We start from the raw sequence: 20,331 nt of genomic DNA on the forward strand, positions 1-20,331 counted from the left end.
AACATGCTTTAAACGTCAACAAAAATGTTGGTGAGTTATAGGTTTAACCTATATATTATCAAATCACAATAATAGACCACAAAATTTCATATTTCAATACACATCCCGTACATAGAGATAAAAATCATTCATATGGTAAACACCTGGTAACCGACATTAACAAAATGCATATATAAGAATATCCCCATCATTCCGGGACACCCTTCGGATATGATATAAATTTCGAAGTACTAAAGCATCCGGTACTTTGGATGGGGTTTGTTAGGCCCAATAGATCTATCTTTAGGATTCGCGTCAATTAGGGTGTCTGTTCCCTAATTCTTAGATTACCAGACTTAATAAAAAGGGGCATATTCGATTTCGATAATTCAACCATAGAATGTAGTTTCACGTACTTGTGTCTATTTTGTAAATCATTTATAAAACCTGCATGTATTCTCATCCCAAAAATATTAGATTTTAAAAGTGGGACTATAACTCACTTTCACAGATTTTTACTTCGTCGGGAAGTAAGACTTGGCCACTGGTTGATTCACGAACCTATAACAATATATACATATATATCAAAGTATGTTCAAAATATATTTACAACACTTTTAATATATTTTGATGTTTTAAGTTTATTAAGTCAGCTGTCCTCGTTAGTAACCTACAACTAGTTATCCACAGTTAGATGTACAGAAATAAATCGATAAATATTATCTTGAATCAATCCACGACCCAGTGTATACGTATCTCAGTATTGATCACAACTCAAACTATATATATTTTGGAATCAACCTCAACCCTGTATAGCTAACTCCAACATTCACATATAGAGTGTCTATGGTTGTTCCGAAATATATATAGATGTGTCGACATGATAGGTCGAAACATTGTATACGTGTCTATGGTATCTCAAGATTACATAATATACAATACAAGTTGATTAAGTTATGGTTGGAATAGATTTGTTACCAATTTTCACGTAGCTAAAATGAGAAAAATTATCCAATCTTGTTTTACCCATAACTTCTTCATTTTAAATCCGTTTTGAGTGAATCAAATTGCTATAGTTTCATATTGAACTCTATTTTATGAATCTAAACAGAAAAAGTATAGGTTTATAGTCGGAAAAATAAGTTACAAGTCGTTTTTGTAAAGGTAGTCATTTCAGTCGAAAGAACGACGTCTAGATGACCATTTTAGAAAACATACTTCCACTTTGAGTTTAACCATAATTTTTGGATATAGTTTCATGTTCATAATTAAAATCATTTTCCCAGAATAACAACTTTTAAATCAAAGTTTATCATAGTTTTTAATTAACTAACCCAAAACAGCCCGCGGTGTTACTACGACGGCGTAAATTCGGTTTTACGGTGTTTTTCGTGTTTCCAGGTTTTAAATCATTAAGTTAGCATATCATATAGATATAGAACATGTGTTTAGTTGATTTTAAAAGTCAAGTTAGAAGGATTAACTTTTATTTGCGAACAAGTTTAGAATTAACTAAACTATGTTCTAGTGATTACAAGTTTAAACCTTCGAATAAGATAGCTTTATATGTATGAATCGAATGATGTTATGAACATCATTACTACCTCAAGTTCCTTGGATAAACCTACTGGAAATGAGAAAAATAGATCTAGCTTCAAAGGATCCTTGGATGGCTCGAAGTTCTTGAAGCAGAATCATGACACGAAAACAAGTTCAAGTAAGATCATCACTTGAAATAAGATTGTTATAGTTATAGAAATTGAACCAAAGTTTGAATATGATTATTACCTTGTATTAGAATGATAACCTACTGTAAGAAACAAAGATTTCTTGAGGTTGGATGATCACCTTACAAGATTGGAAGTGAGCTAGCAAACTTGAAAGTATTCTTGATTTTATGTAACTAGAAATTGTAGAATTTATGAAGAACACTTAGAACTTGAAGATAGAACTTGAGAGAGATCAATTAGATGAAGAAAATTGAAGAATTAAAGTGTTTGTAGGTGTTTTTGGTCGTTGGTGTATGGATTAGATATAAAGGATATGTAATTTTGTTTTCATGTAAATAAGTCATGAATGATTACTCATATTTTTGTAATTTTATGAGATATTTCATGCTAGTTGCCAAATGATGGTTCCCACATGTGTTAGGTGACTCACATGGGCTTCTAAGAGCTGATTATTGGAGTGTATATACCAATAGTACATACATTTAAAAGCTGTGTATTGTACGAGTACGAATACGGGTGCATACGAGTAGAATTGTTGATGAAACTGAACGAGGATGTAATTGTAAGCATTTTTGTTAAGTAGAAGTATTTTGATAATTGTCTTGAAGTCTTTAAAAAGTGTATGAATACATATTAAAACACTACATGTATATACATTTTAACTGAGTCGTTAAGTCATCGTTAGTCGTTACATGTAAGTGTTGTTTTGAAACCTTTAGGTTAACGATCTTGTTAAATGTTGTTAACCCAATGTTTATAATATCAAATGAGATTTTAAATTATTATATTATCATGATATTATGATATATTAATATATCTTAATATGATATATACATTTAAATGTCGTTACAACGATAATCGTTACATATATGTCTCGTTTCGAAATTCTTAAGTTAGTAGTCTTGTTTTTACTTATGTAGTTCATTGTTAATACACTTAATGATATATTTAATTATCATATTATCATGTTATATATAATATAACAATGTATTAATATGCTTCATATATATTTAGTAAGACGTGGTTATAACGATAATCGTTATATGTATCGTTTCGAGTTTCATACGTCAATAGTCTCCTTTGTAAGTATATAACTTATTGTTACTATTTTTAATGAGATACTTGATGATCATTATATCATGTTAAACATATATATTTATTCATTTATGTATCATCATGTCATATATAACTTATAGCGTTCGTGAATCATTGGTCAAACTGGGTAATCAGACGTTTACAAAATTTCCGTTTCAATTAACCAAGTCTTAGCAAGTTTGATTGCTTAACATGTTGGAAACATTTAATCATGTAAATATAGTTTTCATTAAACATATAATCATAGAAAGGTTCGGGTCACTACACTTCGGCTCTAGATACCATTGTTGGAATTCAATATAACAACATGTTCTTAATGTTAACATAATCACTAAACCAATTTTAGTAAGATTTATAGCAAGCGGAAGCATGATTTATTAAGAAAACAAGTGTATATATTTGACCAATTTATTTGAATTCCAATTAGACATCAAGTCATGAAATATGCTTACAAAATAGAAGTAGTTTAGAGGTTATACCTTCTCCAAGTTAGGAGGTATAAGAGTGATGATGAAGATGATGAACAAGTGTGTAAAACTCAATCCTTTGATGCAGCAACACCACCCTTTAAGTTAGTTAAGATTTAGACACTTAACTAACTAATTAATCAAGCTCAAAACCCTTTTGTTTGCACCCAAAATTCTTATCAGCAGCAACAAGAAAGGTGATGATGAATGGAGCCTCAAAACTATGAAACCTCAAGAGATTATACCCCAAACTTATAACCAACACCTAGTACTTTTGTTAGGATTATTTGACACTTGAAAACAAACTTGCAAAGAAGAAAATGATCCTCCTTTTGACCCCTAAAATGCCACAGCATTCAGCAGCTGCAGCAGGCTGTTTTGTGCAGTTTATTTTGCTCTCTCACTTCATATGTTTGCATGTCTTGGTTAGCATTTAGTCAAGGAGCATGCTTATAGATACTAAAAAAAGTATGGGCCATTCTCTAGCATGTTTCTTGAACTCCCAATGGCACTACAAGGATCATGTTATATAATATACATTTATATAAAACTGAATTTATAAAATCAGTTTTTATAAAACATGATTTTATAAAACACATATTATAAACTTGTATATTATTTGTTATGTATATTTTATAAAACCAATTTTATAAAATGTAACATAACTTAATTAATTATTTAACCTATAAATAATTAAATCCTTGTTTATATAAGTTATTCCATAACTTATATATAAACATATCAAGTAACATTATTTAAGAAACATTTTCCTTAAAATTCAAGTGTCGCGTATTTAATCAATGATTCAATCGTTAAGATCAAATACTAATAAGGTGTTGGTAAGTTTGTTATTGGGTATGACCCGACTTGGATCATAACACATTAGCCGCATTACTTTAATATGTCTCTCGGGCATACGAAATACCTTCAATTATCATTATATATTAATATATTAATAATAGTATCAAAAATAAAATAAAATTAATAACATAATGAAAATGGTCATTGAAAATGAACACTGAATGATACCTACAATTTCTCTTTACTTACTCACTTTCTGTGACTCCAAAAGACATTGAAAATGTACATCAAACGACACCGTATGCTCTGAAAACCATATCTGACGAATCAACTGCGTGACCAATTCTACCGAAAAGAAGGTGAACATAGTTTGGGCATTAACTATATTTAAGCGTAGACCATTAAAATTTCCCGAAAAGTATTTGACTAGGTTGAAAATTACAAAACTTTATGGAAAGATTTTGTAAACTACTCTACGACTTTAACCATTAAATAACCTAAACCATATAATAAATTGATTACATTCCCCAAAAAGGTTTACCTAGTTTGTTTGGTCAAACACCATTTACTAAGGTTACATTAACTCACACACTCGATCATTTTCTAGAACGAACCATTACAGTCATACTGTCTTTAGGAGGAAACTCCTACGACGAATCGATACCAGTATTGCGTATGGTAAAATTTCCTCGGATGATGTTCGAACCTAATACATCCAAAACCTCCGAGGCCTATAAAGTGGGCGAGTAACCTCAATGAAAATATTTTGTAGCTCATGGAAGTCAAAACCCTTACATCTCCTATGAGAAGTTAAGTTACCACAAATACACCAACACCTTAACGTTATTTTGCCAATGCATAATATCGAGTATATATTTACATTTCCATATACGGAGTATTATTTAAGATTAAGGGTGTGTTTGGCGTTACCAGCTGGAGCTAGAGCTTATTCTTTGTATAAGTGTCCGGTCAAATTAGTTGGAGCTAGAGTTTTTAAATTACATATAATGGACGATAAATATATGATATGATAAATAATAAATAATTATATAAGAATAAAATATATAATTTCTCATTTCATAAATTAGAAACTATTTATTATGCTTTTAAATTACATAAAATGGACTATAAATATATAGTTTGATAAATAATAAATAATTATATAGGAATGAAATATGTAATTTCTCATTTTTTATAAGTTATGAACTTATTTTTTAAGCTAGTTCAACTACTTTATTTTTTCAAAATGTTTTTTCATAAGCTTTGAAATTATGTCTTCCGAACGATGTTGCTAGTTTAAACTTATGAAGAAAAAAATATCATCCGGTTCTCAAAACCTTCAATAACCTCTGCGACCAAACACACATTTTAATTAGTAGTAGACCATTCTCATCGGTACGTCTTCAAAGTGCGCCCTCATCTTGCCCTTGAAGGCACCAATGGCAATGGTAGTGCATAGCTCCGCCCTCAAAATCCCAACCATGGCTCGCCCTCACATTTTTCTTTTCTACGCATATTCCAGGACGAGGTGAGAGAAACAATATGCATTAATTATTTGTACCAAAAGCTTAAAACGTTGTAACTTATTTATTTAATTAAATTTTGTGGGTTAGTTGTGTGTATTGGGTATCTTATGTGTATGTGATGGAAGAAAATAGAGTAAAAGCTAATGCCACTCAGTTGTGATAATGTGTTTGAGAAGGAAGGATGTCACTAGGAATGAGATTGGTATAGGTACCATATTGTATCGTACTGATACTGAAAATTCCGATACCAAAAATAAGGAAATCGAGAACCGAATACATACCGAATATCGAAATCAGTATCGGCTCGGTACCGGCATTTTCGGTATTATACCCGTTTGTCCCGAATTTACATTTTTTTCGATTTTTTCGATTTTTCTTTTTCAATTCACATAACTAATATTGTCACACAACTAATATTGGTACGTTCTTTCAATTATATTCACGTTTTGAAAAGGGTTTCATGACATTTTGAGAATAGAAGGTAGTGTGAAAGTTGTATGAAGTGATTTGCATGGGTACGAATAGCGAATGGTACTGATACCGTACCGGTACCGATACTGAATGGTACCGTACCGAATGGTACCGATACCGAAATCGTCTCAAATCAAGAACCGATACCGATACCGAAATTGTATTTAAACCTTCCCGTAGGATCTTCACTCACTGCATTCGTTTCATTTCTTCCTACAAAAAAAATAAAAATAAAAAAATAATAATAAAAAAAAACATGTTTTCTTCCTCTTCTTTCATTTACGTTGATCAAAACCCTAATGATTCCTTGCCTTCAGTTCTCACTTTCACCATCTTCTTTTACGTCGTCATTTTCGTATCTATTTTCAGTTTCCTTTTAGCTCCCGGTGGTCTCGCATGGGCTCTCATCAAACCCCGTCCCAAATCCTCTATCCCGGGCCCCACCGGCCCCCCTTTTATCGGACTTGTTTTCACTTTAACTTCTTAATGATACCGCAGCCCGCATGCGCATGTAACATACACACGGGCATGCGCTATGGTGCGCATGCGGGGTGCTCTCATGCGTCATGCGGCAATGCGGATCCGTATCTGGTCCTTTACGGCGCTTGCTTAGCTAACAAGCAAATATCTTTTCCATAATTATATCCGTGATTCGGGGGAGACGGTTATGGAAACGATTATCACTATCCTATGACGGTTCTAGAATTAGGGTTTGCCTATAAATACAAACCCTAATCATCGTTAGCAACATACCACGTTACGTAGCCATCTTCTACCACACATCATACGTAACTTACATCTTCTATCATCTTCTAAAGGTTAACAGGTGAGTTCTTTATTAGCTGGTACCTACAACCTTGCTTGGGGCCTTCTGATCGACGGACGTCATCGAAGGTGGACTTAATCACTTGGCCACCCCGCCGACATCATCATGTCGGCCAGGGTTATTCACGGTAGCCGGACCGGAGAGCCACGTTCTAAGATCCTTAAACCCCTCCTTTACGTTGAGCAAGCATGTTAAGACCCCTCGGTTAAAATATGCATGATCAAGTGGTGCTTTCATTGAGAGTCGAATTAATTCAAGACTGTTTAATTGCTTTTTCTTTTAAGGTTTTGAATGGTATGACTCGTTATTTACAAAATTTTTGAATTTTTTCTTTAACAGTATCATGACTTCCGAGGAATCATCGGAGCATACTCAAACAGCAATTCAACACGCGCCGTCTGGTAGTCAGCAAACGCCAGTTTTGACTACGGAGGCGGCTGCTCAAGCAGGGTACACAATGTACCCCCCACCTGTATCCGGCGAACCCTTTCAGCGGTTTAAGCCGACATATCCGGATGGGGTTACACCGCCAAGAGCAAACTCACCAGTCACAACCACGCGGTTGGATTTTTCATCGGTGGATGCAAGGGTTATCCCGATAAACGCTGGTGGCGAAACCATGGGACCACATGTAGTTTGCTGCGGCCAGGTACCTATTTACAGTACCACTGTTTCGATACCTCTGCAGACGCAGACTATTCAGCAAAACTCGCCGTTTACACCCCTGCAACCTTGGCAACCACCGCGCCCAGTTTCTCAATTCTTAACCCCTGCGGATGCGCATGCGTTACTTAACAGCTGGGGATTTGGTGTCATTCCAGACGCAAACTCTCATTGGGCGCCAATAACAGCGCAACAACAAAGCACAGCGCATACAGTTGGGCTTTTAAGTGTGTATCCTCAAGTTTCGCAGATATCTGCGCCACAGGTTTCGCTTCCTTTACAGCCACCTGTGTACTCCGCGTCTTCAAGTTATCCCTCTTTTCCAACACAGCAGCCTTGGTCATATCCGCAGACGCAGGGTCAACCTTGGCAAAATGTTCAAGGGCAGGCAAATCTTGCAAGTCAATTCATGCAGGCCGCACCTCCCGATATGGTTCACTTATTTTCACAACCTGACTTTGTTCAGGACATGATGAAGCGTTTCTTTGCAAATTTGAAAGGGGATCCTGTTAAACCACCCTTCGAGCTACCGACTACCTTTGACAAGTTTCCTCCGCATATATCCGCCTACCCGTTTCCATCAGCACCAAAGATACCTAGCACGTTGGGTACTTACAATGGCCTGACCGATCCAGATGATTTTTTACAGCGCTTCGAAGGCGCAATGCGCACTCAAGGCTGGGTGGATCCGGTTGCGTGTCAGATATTTCCTATGACACTACAGGGTATTGCTCGTGAGTGGTTTAATAAGTTGCCGGCGGGTAGTATTGCTGGGTTTATGGATCTGCGGACAAAGTTTTTACTGCAATATCAGAATCAGAGACCACGCAAGCGCACTCACATTGAATGCCATGACATCGTGCAGAAGTCCAAGGAATCTTTGGGCGAATTTCTCACAAGGTATACTAATGAGTGCCTGCGTATACCAGATCTCAAACCAGAGCAACAGATTTCCGGACTCATACATGGTATAAACTCAGAACGTCATCCAACACTGGTAAGGCGTCTGCGCCATACAGTCCCAACAACTTATGCTGAGGCGCTTAATGAATGCCACGACTATATGCGGAGTGGCGAAGATAATGACATTCCAACAGCTAGCACACGCAACGAGAGGAAGGACGATGATGATCGTTCGCACGATCAAAATCGTGGTAACAACTCTCGCGGAAGGTATCCTAGCGGTGGTCCTATCAGGAATGATAAAGGGAAATCAAGCGGCAATTATCGAAACAATAATCAGCGCGGCATCAACAATCAGAACTATGCGCTTCTTAAAAGCTTATCCAAAACGCCCAAAGAAATTTTGGCGACGGAGCCAGTATGCGCGACCTTCGCGGTTCCAACTCCGCTTACAGAATTTGGTAAGCGGGATAAGACAAAGTATTGTGAATTTCACGATGATTACGGGCACGATACGAATAGGTGTAAAAACTTGATGGAACGGGTACTGGAGGCGCTCCGTGCGGGTAAGTTGGATCACCTCAAACCGCCAAAGAAAGATAAAGGGAAAGCCGCAGAAGAAGGGTCAAAAACTAAAACCTTCGCGTGGCAGAAAGTGGATAAGACCAAAAATGCTGATTTAACCATTAACATGGTTGACGCAGAGAAATTAGGTCAGCGAAGAAAGTATAACGATCATCAGGATTGGGAACTTCTTCCAATCACTTTCCCTCCTGTGATGTCAATTGACAGGGTGAATGAACCTATCATTATCAAGTGCCGCATTCCTTCTTGCGGGGTGCAGGTCAAGCGCATGCATGTCGACACTGGGAGCGGCGTTGACATTATGTACGAGCATTGCTATCAATTTCTTCCCGAACACGTGAAGGCGCAGCTACGTCCGTCTGATATCACGCTGTCTGGTTTTTCCGGAGAAAGCTCATGGCCCGTGGGACGGATAGAGTTAGTAATAGAGCTCGAAGATGACAAGAATCCGCAGTTAATAAGGAACGAATTAGTTGACTTTTATGTGGTTCGCTCGATTTCGCGATATAATGCGCTACTGGGAAGAAATTTCATACGGCGTTTTAACATCATACCTTCGGTAGTGCACGGTTTGATTAAGTTTCCTACTAAGGGAGGAGTTGCCACAATGGCGTCACATCAAACGATTGAGATATGTGCGTCAGTTGTGCAAATTAACATCCCTAGCGTCGGGGAGCAGATTGCAAGCAGTGCGGTCATTGCTAATCGCTTGCATCCAGATAAGCGTATAAAAATCGGCGCAGGTTTATCAGCTGAAACCAAGGCTAAGTTACATGGTATATTGTCCGCAAACGCAGATGTTTTCGCATGGAGCGAATCAGATATGACAGGTGTCCCGCGGGACATTGCGGAACATAAATTGCATGTTAATCCATCGCTCACACCTGTTAGGCAAAAGAAGCGGCATATGGCTTTAGACCGCAGTGATTGGCTATGCGCAGAAGTAGACAACCTTGTGAAAGCAAACATTCTACGCGAAGTGCGTTATCAAACATGGGTTGCCAATCCGGTGTTGGTGAAAAAGGCTGATGGTAACTGGCGAATGTGCGTTGATTTTAAAGACATTAACAAAGCATGTCCTAAAGACAATTACCCTCTCCCGGAGATAGACTGGAAGGTTGAATCTTTGTCTGGATTCAGATATAAGTGCTTTCTGGACGCATACAAAGGTTATCACCAAATTCTAATGGCTGCGGAAGACGAAGACAAGACTGCTTTTCATACACCGCAGGGTATTTATTGTTACACAAAGATGCCTTTCGGCTTGAAGAACGCGGGCGCAACCTATCAGCGTGTAGTTGACGCAGCATTCAAGCCTCAAATTGGCAGAAATCTTGAAGCGTATGTCGATGACTTGGTAATCAAAAGCAACACCGAAGAAGACATGCTCGCAGACATCCTAGAAACGTTTGCGTCTCTGCGAAGGATCAACATGAAGCTTAATCCGCTTAAATGTAGCTTTGGAGAGGAGGAAGGCAAGTTTCTAGGTCATGTGGTGACAGCGCGGGGCATCAAGGCTAATCCCAAAAAGATTGAAGCTATTGATAATTTACCATCTCCGAAAACAAAGAAAGATGTGCAGAGTCTCACTGGGAAGCTCGCAGCAATCACGCGGTTTTTGTCAAAAGCCGCAGAGCGTCAGCTACCATTCTTTAACACTTTGAAAAACTGTTTGAAGAAAAAGGATTTTGTCTGGACTCAGGAAGCAGAATCAGCCTTTCAGGAGATGAAAAAGGTGCTTGCAGAGTTACCAACACTTACTGCGCCAGTCCCTGGGGAGACGTTAACGCTGTACCTTGCGGCATCAAAGGAAGCAATCAGTTCAGTTCTCATCGCAGACCGCGAAAAGGTAACTTATCAATTTACTGGCATTATTTATTTCGCAGAACTTTAACGCTGAGGTTTTCTCAGACACAAATGCCGGTCTACTTCGTAAGCAAGACGCTGACATCAAGCGAAGTAAACTACTCGCCAATAGAGAAGTTAGTATATGCGCTTGTCCATACAGCGCGGCGTTTGCGCCGATACTTTCAAGCACATCCGATTGTGGTTCTAACTGATCAGCCAATCAAACAGGTTGGTACATGATTACTTTGCGGCAATGACCGGGGTTACCGCATTGACCTACGCAATTATTTTATTTCATTCAGGTACTGTACAAGCCCGAGATTTCTGGCCGAATGGCCAAGTGGGCAGTCGAATTGGGAGAACATGAAATAAACTTTTCTTCTCGCAGTGCGGTTAAGGGTCAAATACTTGCTGACTACCTAGCAGAAATACCTGCGGATGTCGAAGCGTCAGCAGAACATCAAGATCCGCCCGCACCTGTTCTATCACCATGGGAATTATACACCGATGGTGCGTGTAGCACATCTGGCGCAGGCGCAGGTATAATTTTGACAGGTCCAGGCGGTGAGGAACATACGTATGCACTGCGGTTTAATTTTGCTGTCACAAACAATGAAGCAGAGTATGAGGCTCTGCTAGCAGGTATGCGCATCGCGCATAAGCTAAATGTTAAAATCTTGCACGCTTACGTGGATTCAAAGCTAGTATGCAATCAAGTCTGCGGAGACTTCGAAGCGCACGACATTGCTATGCAGCAATATTTATCGCTTGTTCATAATCTCGCTGACCAGTTCGAGGCTTTTCAAATCTCGCACGTAATGCGGGGGCAAAATAAGAAGGCGGATGCGCTAAGCAAACTAGAGGAACTCAACGCAAAATCTATTGTCATGATGCCTCTAGTGGCACCGGTTGAGGAATCAAGCCCAACGTGGATGACGCCCATCATCGCTTTTTTACGGGACGACACTTCACCCGTGGACTCCTCTGATGCGAAGAAAGTCCGCACAAAGGCACCGCTTTATGCCCTTGAGGGTGACGTCTTGTATCGAAAAAACTATTTGGGACCGCATTTAAGGTGCATAGGTCCGAAAGAGGCAGAGGAAGTTATACGCGAAGTGCATGAGGGTGCATGCGCCCTTCATTCGGGACACAGGTCCATTGTGTCAAAAATCATGCGGTTAGGTTATTATTGGCCTACTATGTACGCAGACACGGCGCGTATTGTCAAGCAATGCGAATCATGCCAAATACATGCACCTATCAGCAGGGCACCTGCGCATCCAATGATACCGGTCTCCTCACCATGGCCATTCTGCAAATGGGCGATCGACATAGTCGGACCATTCCCCAAAGGCCAAGGTAATATTGCCATTCATTTGCTAAATATGCTACTTACGTCATTATCTTACGCATACTCTGCACACGCAGGAAATGTCAAATTCTTAATTGTTGCAATCGATTACTTCACGAAGTGGGTCGAAGCGAAACCGCTGGCAACAATTTCAGGGAAAAGAGTGCGGAATTTTGTATGGGAAGACATTGTCTGTCGATTCGGCATACCCAATGAAATTGTTAGTGATAACGGTACACAATTTGCCGGCGATCCTTTTCGCAGTTGGTGTGCGGAGCTTAATATTAAGCAAACTTTTACTTCAGTTGCGCATCCGCAGGCGAATGGCCAGTGCGAGGTTACCAACCGAGATATAGTTGCTGGAATCAAGGCAAGGTTGGGTCATGACCGCGTTGGTTGGGTGGATGAGCTTCCAAAGGTTTTATGGGCGCATAGAACCACACCCAAAGCAAGCACTGGTGAGACTCCGTTTAGTTTGGTTTATGGGTCAGAAGCCGTTGTACCCGCAGAGATTGGGGTACCAACGTTCCGCATACAAAACTTTGATGAGCAAAATAACTCTGAAGCTCTGCGGGAAAATCTTAATCTGCTTGAAGAACGCAGACTCTCTGCGGCTGTTAACGAAGCAAATAACAAGCAGAAAATCGCAAAGTATTACAACCAGCGTGTGCGTTCACGCACTTATAAGTGCGGTGATTTGGTTTGGCGCCAGAACGATGCAAGTCATGCGGAAGATACTGGGAAACTGGGACCTCGTTGGGAGGGCCCATACAGGGTAGCAAAAGCAAGCAACACCGGGGCATACCATCTAGAGACATTAGATGGCAAACCTGTGAAACGCACTTGGCATGCGACGTTATTGAAAAAATGTTACATGTAGCTAGATGGACTTGATCACTCCAATTTGTTTAGCACATTATTTTATTTTTCATCCTTTCGGATATGTCGCAGTTGTAATCATAATTAATGCCAAATAAAAATAATTACATGCGCATACTTTCGTTGTCCATTTATATTTTTTGTATGCGATTCCTGCCTACTTAAGGGGTGTCCTCTAGCCCCCGTGCGGCAGAAGCCTGTTTGGTTACAAGGCTAGACAATAACGGCAGGCGAAGGGAATTGGTTTTCCCCTAGCCAAGCGCCACGCAGACTAGATGGCTGCAAAGTCGACTTTAAATATACAAGCATTGGTTTGCTTGTGCGTAATCGCTCTCGCATTGGTTTGCTTGAGGAACTCCTAAGCATAAAAACATTGGTTTGTTTTTAGTTGCGTTTGCTTACCATACAACTAATAGTGCACCTCTAGTACATGACAAAGCAATAGCGCAGTAGCTTTTGAGTCTAAATTATTAAAGGTAAGTTAAAATATTGGTTTATTTTACGCAGTACCATCCGCAGACGCATAAGTTGTGGTTAACTATGCACATGCGCATGCGGTTCATAATTTGTTTTGATTCGCGATATATAAACAAGGACATCACGCATGCATAACAGACAAACATATGTACACATCCAAATAAATTATTACATAAGTAATTGTTCCACATGCCTGCCCAACATGGGACTTAGGGCTCCAAAATACATTTACAATTACCTGCCTAAGATTAGGGCTTACGGCACAAACTACTCTAGTAATCCTCCTTCAAAAACCGATCAAGCGGCATCGTCGGGTCAGCCGCAAACGCATTGATCAAAGGGATAGGGATGGACTTGATTGCCTCTTCCGCCTCCAGCAGCGCCGCGGCCGTTCCCTCCTTTAATTTCTTTTGGAAAATGTCGGGGAACGGTGGAGTTAGGCCGCATGCCTGGATCGCGTCCCGCACAGCCTTGTTCACCTCATGGTCCTTGACCGCATCGACATAGGCATTAAACCGGTCGGACACGGGCTCGGAGTCCATCACTTTCTGCGCAATTGCGGGAAGTGAAGTGCGCAGCATTGTCATATCTGCCTCGGCCAGCTCGCGGTTGGTAACCGCATCATCCCTCTCCCTCGTGACCTTTTCCAACTCCAGCCTCACTCGCTCAGTTTCCCCCTTTGCCTGATCAACCGCACCCACAAGCTCTTGGTTCTTTTTTCTTTCTTGAATCAAGGAGGCCTTGGTTTCGGCCGCAGTCAATTCAACAGCTTTGCGGGCCTCCTCAGCAGCGTCCCTGTCCTTCTTTGCCTGATCAACACCCGCCTGCAGCAAACCCAACTCCACCTCTTTGCGCAGTGCAACATCGTATAGGCTGGAGGATCGACGGGCTTGATCCGCAAACATCCCAAAGAATACCAGCCCGTTCTGGATAAAGGCGTTGAGCGCCTGGTTAAACGGCAACGCGGCCAGTTACTCGCGGAACTCTGCTGGGAAGATTTGCTGCAAGAATGCAGACTGCTCCGCAGCATTTTCTGCGGAGGACTGGCAAAGTTGGCGGAGGTTGGCAACACGGAAGCTGCCTTGCGGAGGAGGTAATGTAGACTCAGACTCGACGGAGATCTCCTTGTCTTTGGATGTGACAGTGGCCTGCAGCTCGGGGTTGACCCGCGGTGTTTTTGGCTGTGTCTCCTCCACATGCTCTGCAAAATACTCAGATTAGTACGCAGATTTTTCTACGCGGTATACATGCGAAAAAATAAACGCTCACCATTAATGGGGGGAGGTAGGTCTGCGGACCGCGGCTCGATGGCAACAAAATTGTCGTTGCGCATATCCTCCAGCTGCTTAGGAGTCTTCTTCTTCTTCTTCTTCTGAGCCTCGGACGTCCCAGCCGCCTTGCGTTTATTGCCTGACTCCGCCGGCGATTCCTCCACATGTTCGCTAGCAGCTGCCTGCTCTAGCTGTTTGTCCACATCCTGCTTACGGAAAGAGATCCCAGCAATCTCCTCCGCGGTAAGCACCTTCTTCATCCTCATCTCTGCAAACAATAAACGCCTGCGTTAGAAAATATACAAAAATTTATGTAAGTACGCGTTTATGCTATTCCTACCCTTTCCATCGGGGCCAACTATGGCCGGCCGCACATCCTCCCAAGGCCAATACGTGGAGATCTTCCCCAACCGTAGCATAACATTACCATACGAACGGTGCACCAGTTGTGCGTTGACGCACTGCTTCAACAACCTTTTCTCCTCGTCATCCAACGCTGGCATCTTGTTCACATCTTTTTCTACCTTCTCGCACCAAATGAGCGTCTGCGGGAAGCCAGTGCCTACTACGGTCTGGTCGACGAAGAAAAAAGTTTCTTTCCAACTTCCCGCATTCGATTTCGGGGTTTTTGTGAAATTTTGGCGTGCGAAGAAGGTGAACCAAGATTTATGGTGGTTGGCTAAGCGGAATAGGTGGCAAAAAACCTTCACCAATGGTACTGTGTCGAGTGCAACACACCACATCTCGAATAGAACGATTTTGCCTATAGCATACGGGTGCAATTGCCCTAGCCCTACTTTGAAATGATCTAGTACGCCTAAAAAGAAGTCGGTGGGTGGAACCCTAAAATTACCATGCTTAAAAGCATGTTCGTAGATCGCCACCTTATTCTCTGGTGGCTGATGGGCTCGCTGGCTAGGCAGTGGTGGTACCGGATTGTAACCCGCAAGAGGGGGGTATTGCTTAACTAAGTGGTCGATGTTTTTCTGGCCTATGTTGGACTCTACATTCTCTACGAAAGTTTCATTAGCTTTGGTCATTTTTAGATGAATGGAGAACGACTGACCTTTAAATGACGATCGGAATATGACGGAGTTGATCGGAATTGATTGGATTTGAAGGCGAGTGCGTATTTGGGAAGCTTGACACCGGAAAAGTGAAAATGTGTGTGATTTGGGGCTATTTATAGGCAAGATTGGGGGAGCGTGGGTTGGAATGGTGTTATCGTGGCCATACACGTGTAATGCAATCGACGGGTAGAATTTGCTGATCGCGCGTGGTGTCAGTTAAGAATGATTACAAACACGCGCGTGGTTCGCACGCGCCTGCGGCATTGTTACTTTATGTCTTGTCAGCCGAATGGGCTTCTGCGATTGTGACAGGCATCGAGGCGCACGCGAGGACATTAAATGCTCGTCGTCCTTTTGTTTTCTCTTTTTCGCTTAATAGTTTGATATCATATGACTTGCGTCATATAACATCAAACTGGGGGGACTTAATGATACCGCAGCCCGCATGCGCATGTAACATACACACTGGCATGCGCTATGGTGCGCATGCGGGGTGCTCTCATGCGTCATGCGGCAATGCGGATCCGTATCTGGTCCTTTACGGCGCTTGCTTAGCTAACAAGCAAATATCTTTTCCATAATTATATCCGTGATTCGGGGGAGACGGTTATGGAAACGATTATCACTATCCTATGACGGTTCTAGAATTAGGGTTTGCCTATAAATACAAACCCTAATCGTCGTTAGCAACATACCACGTTACGTAGCCATCTTCTACCACACATCATACGTAACTTACATCTTCTATCATCTTCTAAAGGTTAACAGGTGAGTTCTTTATTAGCTGGTACCTACAACCTTGCTTGGGGCCTTCTGATCGACGGACGTCATCGAAGGTGGACTTAATCACTTGGCCACCCCGCCGACATCATCATGTCGGCCAGGGTTATTCACGGTAGCCGGACCGGAGAGCCACGTTCTAAGATCCTTAAACCCCTCCTTTACGTTGAGCAAGCATGTTAAGACCCCTCGGTTAAAATATGCATGATCACTTCTGAACTCACCCACAAGACTTTATCAAATCTTTCCATCACTTTCAACGCTAAAAAGCTCATGGCTTTTTCAATCGGGTTGACCCGTTTCATCATCTCAAGTCACCCGGAAACCGCCAAAGAAATATTAAACTCTTCCGCGTTTGCTGACCGTCCGATCAAAGAGTCATCGTACGAGCTTTTGTTTCACCGTGCAATGGGGTTCGCTCCATACGGTGAATATTGGCGAAATTTGAGAAAGATCTCAGCGACCCATTTGTTTAGCCCGAAAAGGGCATCCGGGTTTGGGCTTTCTCGTGAAAATATCGGGTTGAAAATGATTTGTCAAGTTGAAACATCCATGAAAGAAAATGGTGTTGTTGAAGTTAAAAAGATACTTCACTTTAGTTCCTTAAACAATGTCATGATGTCTGTTTTCGGAAAGTCATATGATGATTTTAATCAAAATGGCGGCGACGGTTGTGAACTTGAAAAGTTAGTTAGCGAAGGGTATGAATTACTTGGGATATTTAATTGGAGTGATCATTTTCCTATTGTTAGTTGGTTTGATCTTCAAGGAGTTAGGAGAAGGTGTAGGGATTTGGTGAATAAAGTTGATGTTTTTGTTGAGGAGATTATTAAAGAACATAGAGACAGAAGATCTCGGGGTGTTTATGTTGGTAATTTTGTTGATGTTTTGCTTGATTTGGAAGAAGAAAATAAGTTCACTGATGCTGATATGATCGCTGTTCTTTGGGTAATACTTTAGTTTTTATTTTTTATTTTAATATTTTTGAGCCATATTCACATTTATATAAGACCATTTTTACTGGTCATGGAGTGGTTGGTGGTGGGGCGTGATGAAGTGTTTTTGTGGGGTATAGCGGTGATTTGACAAAGGTAATGGCGTAATGGAGTTTATAGTGGTATGAGGTGATGGTTGTGTGATGAAGTTATATCATTATTTTAATTAATTTAATTAAATTATAAATGGAATTATTTAATTTTAATTTTTGATTGGTTAAAAACCACATCACCTTCATGTAATGGAATCATCACGCCACACAAAATTACTCGGGGTGATCCGTACACCACTTCCTTTTTGCCATACACTACTAAAGAAATTTGTTTGACAATTTTACCCTTTTTATATTTATCACATCACACCCTCCACTTTCACCTTAATTTAAATTATATTATAAACTGAGACAACAACCTTAATATGAACGGGCTTAACTCTCCACGTATCTCTCTCGGTGTTTTTTTAACAATAATTCATATTCGTATACTAATGAATCAAACAAATTAATTTATTTAGATCCAAAGTGTAGAAATTTATTTACAAGTTTTTTTTGTATTGTTCACGACCCCACAACCCACAACCCAGTTGAACAAACGCAACAATTTCAATTCCATAACCGTCGTAATCTCCGCCATCATTGTCACCGTCGTATTTGAAACAAGATCTTGTTTAATCAGTTTTTATATCATCGATTAAACAAGATATTGTTCTTAAACAAGGTCTTGTTAAACAAGATCGCGAGCATCATATTTGAAAAAAGATCTTGTTCATTCGGTGTTTAAATCATCGTCACATCATCGCCACCGTCGTAATCGCCGCCGTCCCACTTCGTTTGCCTCGAGTTATCATTTGCTAAATAGTTCGTTTCGGTTTGTTTGGATGAATTTGTATTTAATTATTCTATTTATATAGAAGATGATGACTTGTATTTGATTATTGATATTCGATTTTGCAATGGGGCGTGGATAGTAGAAGCGGTCATTTTGTTCCTAGACTGATAATTTAATTTGAAAGTGAGGGTCTGATGTGCTAAATAAAAAGGAAGGGTAAAATTGTCATATAAATTTATTTGGTGGTGTATGGTAAAAAAGATGTGGTGTACGGATCACCTTCCAAAATTACTACGACGTGATGGTGCCGTGATGGTGCAAGTTTTGAGGCTATCGCTTTGCACTATTAAAGGTCTAAGTTGAACATTCTAAATTTAATAATTTTTGTTACATACGTCATCTTAGTCCGGAAGAATCTCTATATTAATTATTAAAATTTAGTGGACTTGAGAATCAAATCAGTATTTTTGCGCCATATGCAACATAAGTATAGCATAACTCTGATTCTATTAAAAAAAATTTTACATACGTCATCTTAGTGTGGAAGAATCTGTATTTATAATAAAAAAAAATTAGTGGACATGAGAATCAAGAACCAAGAATAAAAATTTCTATGTTTATTTTTAGTATTAATATTAGTTGATTTTTATGTTAGTTAATAATTTTTTCAATTATTTTATAGGAAATGATATTCAGGGGAACTGACACTGTGGCAATACTGTTGGAGTGGATTCTAGCTCGAATGGTGTTACACAAGGACATTCAAGCTAAGGCACAAGCCGAGATCGAACGGGTTGTGGGGCGAGAGCGTAAAGTGACTGATTCAGACCTTGAAAACCTTCCTTACCTACATGCAATTGTTAAAGAGACCCTGCGTGTTCACCCACCGGGCCCACTTTTGTCTTGGGCTCGTTTGGCGATCCACGACACTCAAATGGGCCCGCATGTGGTTCCTGCGGGCACCACTGCTATGGTGAACATGTATGCAATTACCCATGATGAAAGTGTGTGGGTCGAGCCCAATCAATTCAACCCTGATCGGTTCTTGATTGAGGATGTTTCACTTATGGGTTCGGACTTGAGGTTAGCTCCCTTTGGTGCTGGGAGGAGGGTGTGCCCAGGTAAGGCAATGGGTTTGGCCACGGTTCATTTGTGGCTAGCCCAACTACTGCACAACTTCAAATGGGTCCCGGCTGGCCTGGTTGATTTGTCTGAGTGCTTGAAGATGTCTTTGGAGTTGAAGAAGCCGTTGGTTTGCAAGGCTGTGGCAAGGACATGATGGTAATTTCAAGGAAAACAAACTTAATTAGTGGTATTATGGTTAGTAGTTCATTTTCTGAATTTATTTATGAATTATAAATCTTTCCATTAGTATGCTAAGTGTGTTGATGGAATGTTTGACTGATTTGATATTAGCAAGACGAACAGTAAACTAATAAGCAATTAATAAGGCAGAATTTAACGTGAAACACTTCCAACTTAATGGAAGTAAAAAACCACGGGCAACGATCAACGATTCACTAATAACCAAAACGATTACAATGGGATTCGACAGTGTATAGGTATGTCGAATATGAATGGGGTACGAGAGAAAGCAGACCTCTCAAATTAATCGTGGGTATAGTTATGGGTGAATATCTGTGTGTATTTAGTGGTATTATGGTTAGTAGAATTAGTTGGTTAGTAGTTCATTTTCTGAATTTATTTATGAATTATAAATCTTTCCATCAGTATGCTAAGTGTGTTGATGGAATGTATGACTGATTTGATATTAGCAAGACGAACA

The 20,331-nt window shown here is 40.2% G+C and overlaps 1 protein-coding gene across 1 annotated transcript; it reads left to right on the forward strand.

Moving 5' to 3' along the window:
• Positions 1 to 6,370: 6,370 nt before the first annotated feature.
• Positions 6,371 to 19,824, forward strand: LOC139868132 (cytochrome P450 78A5-like). The gene is made up of 3 exons (XM_071856467.1): positions 6,371 to 6,545; positions 16,931 to 17,670; positions 19,228 to 19,824. The coding sequence occupies exons 2-3, from the start codon at positions 16,996 to 16,998 to the stop codon at positions 19,822 to 19,824; spliced, it is 1,272 nt and encodes a 423-aa protein (XP_071712568.1). The 5' UTR covers positions 6,371 to 6,545; positions 16,931 to 16,995.
• The last annotated feature ends 507 nt before the right edge of the window (positions 19,825 to 20,331 follow it).

Source organism: Rutidosis leptorrhynchoides, chromosome 9 (genome assembly GCF_046630445.1).
Source record: "Rutidosis leptorrhynchoides isolate AG116_Rl617_1_P2 chromosome 9, CSIRO_AGI_Rlap_v1, whole genome shotgun sequence".
In the NCBI taxonomy this organism is placed as follows: Eukaryota; Viridiplantae; Streptophyta; class Magnoliopsida; order Asterales; family Asteraceae; genus Rutidosis; species Rutidosis leptorrhynchoides.